The following is a 10,486-nucleotide window of genomic DNA, read 5'->3' as shown; positions in this document are numbered from 1 at the left end:
CCGCGGCCGCGTGAGCTCCCTGTGCGGCCCCGCGCGGCGCGGCGCGGCGACCCAGCCCAGCAGCCTGGCACCCGGCCTGCCCGCCTGCCTGTACACGCGGCCCGCGGCGCCCGTGCGGCCCGCGCAGTCCCTGGACGACCTGGCGCGCGCCGCCGTCGCGCCCCCTGCCGGCCTCCTCGGGAGCGCGGGCAGCTTCAAGGCCTGCAGCGTGGCGGGTTCCTGGGTGTGCCCGCGACCCCTGGCGCGCAGCGACTCCGAGAACGTCTACGAGGCCATCCAGGACGTGCGCGGCCCGCCGCGGGAGGAGCGCCCGCAGCAGGTACGGGGAGCCGGGGAGCGGGGAGGCGGGCGGGGGGGCGGGGCGCGAGGAGACCGCCGCCCCTCGGCTTAGCGTCTGGCTCGACGCCGAGCAGCAGTGTCCGCCGGCTGTGGACGAGCCCCCTCACGCCGCGCCTCACTTTCCTCACCGGCGAAACCAGAGGGGCGCAGGCTCCAATCGCTTTTCTGCAATTCCGGAATGCCGAAGCTCCCTGGAGCCCGAATGTTTTCCCTAACTCAGTTGGTTAGGGAAAACCGTTGGTGGTCTTTATTTATGACATTTAGTTCTCCTGCAGAAATGCAGATGAACTTGATTACGGTGCGCTGCCCCAAGCCTTGGGGACAGGTGTGTGCGCCCCATTACCTACCAGCCGCACCATTCCGAAAGGCTTGGGGATATGGAGTGGTGGACCTGCAGGCAGCCCTGGGAGCCCTTCTCGTAGAAGCTTGGGGGTCAAATGAGATAATGGATGTGAAAGTCAAGGGTCTGCTTCCCTTTTTGGCTTCTCCCAACATTTCAGTTCCCCCTTTATAAAAAAAAAAAAAATTTATTTGTTTGTTTCAGGAAGAGGTCCAGTTACAGTGAGGATGTTTTTTTCGTTTCAGAATCCAGTTGTGTTAATTTGGGAAATTGAAAATAGAGCACGTTTTAAAAAACACTTGTACGTCCTCAGACTCCTTCGCATGGCCCTGACATCTTGAATTTTAGGAACTTGGGGCGGGGGGAGCTGTGGAGGGAGGATGCACAGACCCCTTTTTGACATCTGCCACCAGATGGGTAATTAGGGGCAATTCACTTCCTCTCTCGGGGTCTCAATTTGTCCTTTGGCCCAAAGAGGGGTGGAAAGGGTGGAGAGATGAGCCCCCAAACCTTGTGAGTCTCTGATTTCTTTCTTTGTACTTGATGTAAACATTGATGCCTGGCACATGCCAGGACTGAGTCTGGGATGCCCAGCGGAAGGAGACACCGTCCCAGTCTGTGACCTCCTGGGTCTTCCCATCACCCGGTCTGGTTACAGTGCAAAGAGCTCAGGATTTGAAGCTGGAGAGACTCGAATTTGGCCCTGCTGGGTCACCTGCCAGCTGCTGAGGCGTCACTTAATTCCCCCAGCCCCAGTGTCCTCCTGTATAAAGGAGTAGCGTTGTGAGCCTTCAACGAGGTGGGGCATGGAAGCGCTTGGCACGTAGTAGGCGCTCCACCAAGGCTGGCTGGGGTCCCATTTGGTATCCTCGTCGGCGCCGCCTTCGTTTTGGTTTCTGCAAGGAGCAGCCCGCCCCCTTGTGGCCACAGCGGGGAACAGCATCCCGCGGGTGAGGACTGGGACCCGGACTCCGCCCAGAGGGAACGGGGGCGGGGCAGTGGGGGGGATCTTGGACCCGGCGTCCCTGAAGGCCAGTTGGCCAGCTTCTCTGGGACAGATGACTGGATGCCAGCGCTCCTCACCCCGGCGTCCGTCCGTTTCCCAGGCAGGCTCTCGGAGGCACATTCCGGGGCCTCTCCAGATTCTCGGTCCCGCTTGTCCCTCCTTTCGGAGCAGTTACAGCTTTGTGATACGGGTGGGGGACACAGGGGATGGCGGGGGTGGTGCTTGCGCCCGGAGGGACTGGGGCGTCTGCCCCGGAGACCTGGGTATTGGTAGAGAGGCTCAGCCTCGTCTTGCTTCTGGCCCTAATTCACAGTGGGACCTCAACAAGAGGCTTAGGATCTCTGGTCCTGTCTCCTCCCTGTGTCATGGGTATAATCTCGCACTCCCTGTGACCCCGCTTTATTCCAGGGTCAGCTGTGGGCCACCCAATCCCCTACACACTCCAGGGGTAGGGAGTTGGTTCTCTCCTGGGAGGGAAACCCCGTTCTGCTCTTAGTTGTTCAAGGCCGCATTTGGAGAAGGAATCTCCTGAAAGGTGAGCCTACCTGTTTTCTTCTTGGAGGCAGGAGAGGCTACTCACTCACTCATCAACGAAGCAGGCACTGGCCTCCCACCTGCCAAGCACCTGGTGAAGCACAGCCCCCCCAGCCCTGGAGAGCTGCCATCTGGGTCAGGAGCCTGGCAAGAGGGGACAGATGCCTCAGGCCAGGCACAGGCCATCTGGGGTAGAACAACACCCAGTGTGCCGTGGCGCCTAGGCATGGGTGTGGGTGTGGGATGTGGCACCCTCGGGGCCTTGCAGCCCCGCCCCCACCCTGCACTGCGGGGGCGCTGTGCGGACAGGGTGGTGCCTGGCCAGGCAGGGCCTCATGGGCTCTCGCCAGGGATGTGGACTTCATTCTGCAGCCGCTGGAAGACTCTCAGCACAGCAGGGAGTGGGGTTCAGAAAAGACCCCCGTGGGTGGGATTTTGAGAAGGGCAGAGGACCTGCGTGGTCTCCCAGGCATGCAGTGAGGACAGGAGATTTGGGAAGCTGATGCCGAGGGATCTGGGGGCCGATGGAGGGTGGGAGAGAAGTCAGGATGAGTCCCAGTCTCCCAGTTGCACACCTGGCAGATGGTGGTCTGTTTATTCGGCGGTGACAGGTCCAGGCAGCAGCTGGAGGCCGGGCCTACTGCCCAGGAGATGGCCCTCAGCACGTGGTGGTGGAGATGGGGGTGCGGAGAACATGTGGACAGGAAGCGATAGTCAGGGAACAAGGAGGAAAAGCAGGAGAGTACTGGTCCAGACACCGAGAAGTGGCCAGAAGCAAGGAGAAGTTAGAAAAAGGCCATTAGACATTTATCGGAAATGGTGACCCCAAGGTCAGCAGCCACCTTATCAGGAGCTGGTCAAGGGGTTACTGAAGGCAGAAGGCAGAGGTCAGAGGGATGAAGGTGAGGACACAGGCCGCGTGTAGACAACCCAGCAGCTTGGCAGGGAAGGGAGAGACACTGTGTGGCCAGAGGTAGGTGGAGGTCGAGAGGGGAGGCTCCCCAAAGCTAAGTGAATGGTCAGGGGCCAGGAGAGCGGGAGGCTGAGGATGGTGAGGAGGTGGTTGGTGAGACAGGATTCGGGGAGAGAGGCTGAGGGGGCGCCAGGGCTGAGCGGGAGGGACCCGCTTCCTCTGAGGCAAGGGGCAAGGATGTGTGGTTGGAGGGTCAGGGTCGTCGAGGAGGGTGGACCAATGGCCAAGGGGAGAGGGTGGTATGGGGGTGGGACCGTCGGCAGAGGCAGGGCCCCCTCCAGAAGAGAGGAGCCTCCACACTGTGTGGCATTTTACAGCCTTGTCATTCACCCTCCACGCAGATAGCATGTAATGAGCACCGGGTGGGTCCTGGTCAGAGTGCTGGACCCTGGGGACACAAAGCGTGTTACACGTGACTTGATCCTGTCCCAAAGGGGCTAATGGTCCTGTGGGCTCTCACCCAAAGCCAGAGTGCAGAGGTGCAGAGGGGTTTAGCGGCTGGCTGAAGGTCACCCAGGCAGGAGGTGGCTGAGTGCAAGTCACTTCCATGCCTCCTGACCCCCAACCCCAAGCCGGTCAGCAGGTTCAGTCTCAGCCGGGTGGCCTGCAGGCTTGGCCGTTCCGCTCAGCAGGGGCAGTACAAGCCGGAGGCAAAAAGTATTGCCTTTCTTTCTTTCTTTCTTTCTTTCTTTCTTTCTTTCTTTCTTTCTTTCTTTCTTTCTTTCGTTCTTTCTTTCTTTTTTAAGATTTTATTTATTTGACGGAGAGAGACACAGCTAGAGAGGGAACACAAGCAGGGGGAGAGGGAGAGGGAGAAGCAGGCCTCCTGCGGGGCTCAATTCCAGGACCCTGGGATCATGACCTGAGCCGAAGGCAGCTGCTTAACGACTGAGCCCCCAGGCGCCCCAAGTATTCCCTTTCTAAGTGTCCCGTATGTGCCCAGCCCTGGGCACGGGCCACAGGGAAGGACGCAGGAATTCCAAACCCTCATCTTCCCTCCTGCCACTGAGGGCCTGGGAGGAGGATAAGCTGTCCCAGGAGAGGGCAGCGGCTCACCTTCGGAGGAGGGAGAGAAGGAGGTGGGGTTTGTGAGCTGGAGCACTCTGCCCCCACCCCCTCTAAGGAGGGGCTCCCCGGGAGCCTGGAAGCCCGGTGAGGAGGGCCCTCCGAGACTCCTCCCCTGGGGCTGCGGCGGGGTGGGGGAGGGGGGCCTGCTGACTCGGGGATTTCAGGGTGCGGTCACCATCCCCGCCCCAGGGCCTCGGAGGTGGAAAGGCCCAGGCCGGCTGTCTGGCCTGGAGCCCGCCCCTGCTGCCCAGGCATTGGCCACAGGGAGGAAAGAGGTACAGCCTCGGGCCCCTGCAGCTTCCTATGCAGCCGGCCCAGGAGGCGCCTCACCTGAGTAGCCGGCCTGGACTAGAAGGAGCCCCAGGGCCCTGGTTCCCTGTGCTCTCCTGAGAACTGTGAGTGACCCCTCAACCTCGAATGGGGCACAGGGGGGCTCTCTCCCCTCCTTCCCTCCGCCTGCTCTTTTCCTGTACCCAGGCTGAAACCCACCTCCTCTCTGGACCCCAGGCCTGGCACCCACTCCTTGGGACAGACTCCAAGAGCCACCCCAGGCAGCTGTGATTGGGACAAAAGAACTGGCCTTGGACAGACCCACCTGGATCCCCCTTCGGGACCAGCCAGGGGGCCCTCTGGAAAGGGGGGGTTAGTAAGAGCAGGGGAACTGAGGCCAAGGGGAGGGTCCAGTGAGTCCCCTTGTCTGTATGCTCTCCTCCCAGCAACAGTCTTTCTCCCCCTCAGCCCCTACCCAGGGAGGTCAGCTGTCCTGCAGTGGCCCAGCAGGTTTCTTCACACCTGGCCTGACCTTTCCTTCCCTGTGACTCACCTGCAGCCCAGGCTGACCCTGGAGCCCCACTGCCCAGCCTGTGGCCTGACCCATGAAACAGCAGATTCTTGGGTAGCCCCCTCCCAACCTCAGCCCACATTCCCGGCCACCAGTGGTCCTCCCCACCCACTGCTCCCCAGGCAGAAAGGAGCAAATCCCCCCCCCCGGGGCGTGGCAGCCCCCATGGCTCGGTGGGGTCCCCTGGGTGATCTCCCCTGAGCCTGGGCCTTATTATTCACCTCTCAGTCTCTGGTTCCTCAGAACCCCCGGGGCCTCCTGAGACCGGTCCACTTGCCTCCCCACTTCCTTCCTGAGCCCCAGCAGCCTGCTTCTCTCTTGATCTGTTTTCTCTGCCTTTCCTGGAACTGTGTCCAGTAGTGGGGAGGACCAGGCACTTGGCAATGAATGCCAACCCCAATGACTAGTCAGTGCCCGGCCCTCGGCATGGGAAAGCCCATCATCATGACTGGGGTCAGCTGATCAAAACGTGGTCAGGGTTCCAGACCAGAGCGTCAGGGGACAGTTGATGTTGGTTGGCACTGAAGGAAAGGGGGCTGCCAGGGTCCAAGGGACATAGGGGTCCTTGCTGAAGTTCAGGAGGCTCTCTTGCCAAACTGAGGAAGGACTGTGGTGTTGAGGGGACTTCCAGAGCAGCTGCTGAGGGACAGCAAGGCCTGTAGGACCCTTCTGCAGCCCAGGCTCTGGGCTCCTATGGGTGCCACCCTGCATCCTCTCCTTCCCTTGGGCGGAGGTCCAGCGTGAGGCATCAGGTGAGCAGGGCCAAGCCCCTGTCAAGGCTTCCATGTCTGTGCCAGGGGCTGGGTCAACTTGGCCAGGGAGAGGAAGCCAGAGGAACCAAGAAAGGTGCCAGAAGGGGGCCCGTCTCCAGATCCCCCCAGCCACCTTCCCGCCCCATCTACGCAACTGGAGTGTTCCTGGAATCATCTGAATTTGTAAATTACTCTTCCCCCTATAAAAATAGTTTCACGCCATTGCAAATATTTGGCTAATGGAGGGAAATCTCAATCTAATGACTATTAGCATTTTGGTTTCTCTCCATCCATCTTGCTTCGCTCTGTGTAGGAGAGTTTTACAGATGGGGGGGGTTGTCCCGGGACGCTGACAGTGGCACTGTGATTTTTCACTTACAGAGTCATTGATTCAGTACCGGGCAGGTGCCGGGAGGCAATGAAACACAAGGCATGGGTCCCTGCCCTCAGACAGTTGACTCTCCGGGAGGAGAGCTGGGCAGGCAAACCCACAGTTCCGACCTGCTGTGGCGGGGAGGGGGGGGGGCACTCGCTGGGGGGGTCCTCCCCAGAATCCTGCTGGCCAGAGAGAAACCTAGGATTGCCTCCCCGCCAAAGAACGGGGATAGCAGGTGAATCCATTCAGCCTCACATCCATTCAGCCTCCTCCGTGAACCCCTCTGGACCTGGTGCTTTGTCAGGGGCAGAATTTTTTTTCTCATCAACGGTAATTTGGTGTTTTCAAGTTTTCCATTCATTCTTGTTCGTTTTGGCCGTTTGGGTTTTTTACTAGGAAAGCATTCATTTTTCCTAGATTTGCAAAATCTCCACTTCTAAATTTATGTATGGATTTCTTTGTGACCGAGGAAACGATTTTTCTAAGTTTTTCATAGCCATGGAAAAACTGTATATTTTGTATTTAAAGGACATCAGGTCCTGTACAGATCAAGCCAAGCTGATCGATTCTATTATTGAAACCTGGGTTTCCTTTGTGGACCTCTTTTTGGTTTTGTTTTTTCCTCCAGGTCCGATGAGGTTTATTAAATCTCCCACTCAAATTTTCTCAATAAAGTTCTTCTTGTACTTTTAGTAGGTTTCGCTTTTTCTGTTTAGCTAGAACACTGCTGGGAGCGCCCCGATTTTGGCAGACTGTGCCTTCGTATCATTACCTGGTGTCCCTCTTTATCCCGTGGGGTGCTTTCAACCCGAAACTCCACCTTGTCGTTATGAACCTGGCCACTCTTTCTATTTTATTCGATTTTATTTTTTACACTCGCCGATATCTCTCAGCATCCTTTAAGTTTCAACATTATCATGTTTTTTTAATTTTTTTAAAGACTTTATTTATTTATTTGAGAGAGAGAATGAGATAGAGAGCATGAGAGGGGGGAGGGGCAGAGAGAGAGGCAGACTCCCTGCCGAGCAGGGTGCCCGATGTGGGACTCGATCCCGGGACTCCAGGATCATGACCTGAGCCGAAGGCAGTCGCTCAACCAACTGAGCCACCCAGGTGCCCCATTATCATGTTTTTAAGTGTCTTTCTTATATCTATCTATCTATATCATACCGCTGAATTTTGAAACCCAAGACGACTCGTCTTCTGATGGGATAATGCACTCTTTTCCGATTTTGTTTAATGACGGGTACAGCGTACTTGATTTTGTTCCTAATGGTTTACTTTACATTTATTGGTTTTCCTGTGGTTTTCCTTCCCCTCCTATCAGGGTGCTACTGATTCTTTTCTTTGCCTTCACTCTGTTGTCCTGCGACACTTTGCATTTCATTCATGGCTTCTGCTTGTCCCTGGGGTTCCTAGTCAAACTTGCCCTGGGATGTGCAGAGATGGGGATTCTTTTTCTTAGGCCCCCCACCCCGGAACTCACAGAACCCCATCAGTCTCTAGATAGCCTTGGGTCGTTTCTTTTTTCAGCTTAGAGAAATCTGTGTGTTGCATGATTATTGTGTCTTTGACTTTTTCTTTCATTTACACGTTGGCTCTCTTGACAGACTTCTCCAGTTTTGTAGCTTTGCCCCCTTTATTTCTTATCTCTGTGTGTGTTTGTTCTGAGAGATTTCTCTTGCTTTGTCTTCCAGGCCACAAATCTGAGTCTGGAGAGTGACTATCCATCCTCACCTTCAATGAGTAGTGCAATGATATATTTTAAGTTCTAAAGTAGTCTTTTTTTTTCTTTTGTGCTTTACTTGAATCCCCTTAAGAATTCTTTTTTGTTCTTCGGGTTGTCACTGTGTTTTCCAGCCCCTCTATCTGGCTAATATCAAGATTTTTTTTTAATGAGATAATGTGGGGTGCCTGGGTGGCTCAGTCGGTTGGGTGTTTGCCTTCAGCTCAGGTCATGATCCCAGGGTCCTGGGATCGAGTCCCACGTCGGGCTCCCTGCTCCGCGGGGAGCCTGCTTCTCCCTCTCCCTCTGCCTGCTGCTCCCCCCTGCTTGTGTGTGCACAAGCTCTCTGACAAATAAAGGAAATCTATAAAAAAAAAATTAGATAATGTACTTTCATGGTTTTTAAAAATCAAAGCAACATTAAGAAGTATATAGTAAAATTCCCACACATACCCCTGCTTCTGTGCCCTGTTCTCCATTAGGAGAACATCAGAAAGTCACCACTTTCATTCATTCTTTCTCTATTCTTCCAGAGTTTCTTTGTGTTTTTTTTTTTTAAAGATTTTTTATTTATTTTTCAACACAGAGAGAGAGACAGTGAGAGAGGGAACAGAAGCAGGGGGAGGGGGAGAGGGAGAAGCAGGCTTCCCGCGGAGCAGGCAGCCCGATGCGGGGCTCGATACCAGAACCCTGGGATCATGACCTGAGCCGAAGGCAGACGCTCAACGACCGAGCCACCCAGGCCCCCCTCTTTGTGTTTTTTTTTTAAGATTTTATTTATTTATTTGACAGAGAGAGACAGCAAGAGAGGGAACACAAGCAGGGGGAGTGGGAGAGGGAGAACAGCCTTGTATGAAAGCACACTTGATTACTTGATTTTCTGTCTCTCTTACATAAAGGTAGGATGCAGTACACACAATCCTATATCTTGCTTATTTTTTGCCTTTTTGATTTAACCATGTATCTTGGAGATTGTGCATAGAGAGTATCAGTCTCCTTCCTTATCACTACATGGGTTTTCATTGTAGGGACGTATCATAAATTCTTCAAGCAGTCTGCTGTTGATGTGCCCTTGGACTGTTTCCCGACCTCTGCTGTTGCAGACAAGGCTATAATAAATAATCTTTCACGCATATGCAGGTAAATCAAGGATAGATCCCAGAAGTAAGATCGCTGGGTGGAAGGGTAAACGATAGGTATTTGTTAGATTTTGCCAAATTGCTGTCCCTGTCCGTGGGGCTCACACCGATTTACATTCCCACCAACACAGATGTGAGTGTGTGACTCCCCACAGCCTTGCCAACCAAGTGTTGGCAAGATGTTTTCTGCCGATCCAATAGTAAAATACATGCTCTTAAGAGAGCTTGAATTTGCATTTCTCTTTTCAGTGAAAGTGAGCATCTTTTCATAGATTCAAGGACTGTTTGTTTTCCTTTTTTGTGTCAACGGTCTATTTATAGCCTGTGTTCATTTTTCTATTGAGTTATTGGTCTTTTACTTACCGGTTATTAGAAGGTTTTGCCATTCAAGGGAAAATAGCCTTCTATCTCCTGCGTGAGTTGTAATCTCCCCAAGTTTGTCTTCTGACTTCACGAATGTCATGTTTTGGCCACACAAATCACTTTGGATACATTTATGTGGTCAAATGTAGAAATCACTTATTTTATGGCTTTTAGATTTAGAGCCTCTGTTACCAAGGTCTTTTTTAAATCTAAAATTTTGCTCCTCATGTTTTCCTCTTTGAGTATTTTTCTGGGTTTCACTTTTTACATCTAAATATTTGATCCTTTAGGGGGTATATCTGAGTGGACAGAGTAAGATGGAGACACACCTTTAATTATTTTTTCTGGATGGCCATCCAGCTGTCCTGTCACCTTTTACTGACAAGCTCCTGTTCTCCCCCTGACTTGTGAGTGGTCTGTAGCGTGTCCAGACCCTGCTGTGTTAAGGTCTGACTGCCCCCCGCCTGGTGGTTCTGTTTGCTCCAACTCTGTCCATCCACTGGCTTGTCAGAGGAGCGGGGTGTATGTGTCTTTGCTCGCTGGGGCCGGGACTGAGCTGTTGGAGTACCCCACTTGATGGGGCCCTGGAGCAGAGGAATGGTGGTCTCTGCCAGTGGGTCTGTGGGGCTTGCTGGGCAGACCCCTGCGAAGACACCATCAGGAATTCTCCCTGCTCCCTGCCTTAGGGGCAGAGAGTGCTAAGCCCACCTGTTTGGCTCCCCGTCAGCTCCTCGGGGTCACCCTGCCTTCCCCCTAGGGTCCTATGGTGGGCCTGGTCTGCCCTGGGATCCCCCTGGGTTCCAGCTTCTGTCTCAGGCAGTCCACCCGGGCCAGCCAGCCCTGCCCACCGGCTGGCACAGCCCCTTCATAGAGGGTGGCAGTGGGGAGAAGAGAAGAAGCAGGACATGTTTAAGCTGCTGTATTTCCAGAATTCCTAGCGCCAGAGCCGCATCATAAAGGGAGAGAAATTACTACCAGGGGTAGGGGAGAGAGCAGGAAGGGCCAGTCTCTCTGGATAAGAAACAATGA

The 10,486-nt window shown here is 54.5% G+C and overlaps 1 protein-coding gene across 1 annotated transcript in view; it reads left to right on the top strand.

The window, feature by feature from the left end:
• The window catches only part of ARHGAP27 (Rho GTPase activating protein 27), a 28,145-nt gene that overhangs the window by 717 nt on the left and 16,942 nt on the right, over window positions 1–10,486 (top strand). Inside the window, 1 exon segment of the mRNA XM_044921839.1 lies at window positions 4–319. Coding sequence (XP_044777774.1) covers window positions 4–319 — 316 coding nt within the window.

This window comes from Neomonachus schauinslandi, chromosome 15, assembly GCF_002201575.2.
Source record: "Neomonachus schauinslandi chromosome 15, ASM220157v2, whole genome shotgun sequence".
In the NCBI taxonomy this organism is placed as follows: Eukaryota; Metazoa; Chordata; class Mammalia; order Carnivora; family Phocidae; genus Neomonachus; species Neomonachus schauinslandi.
The sequence above is the reverse complement of the archived record's forward strand: the minus strand, read 5'-3'. Positions and strand labels throughout refer to the sequence as shown.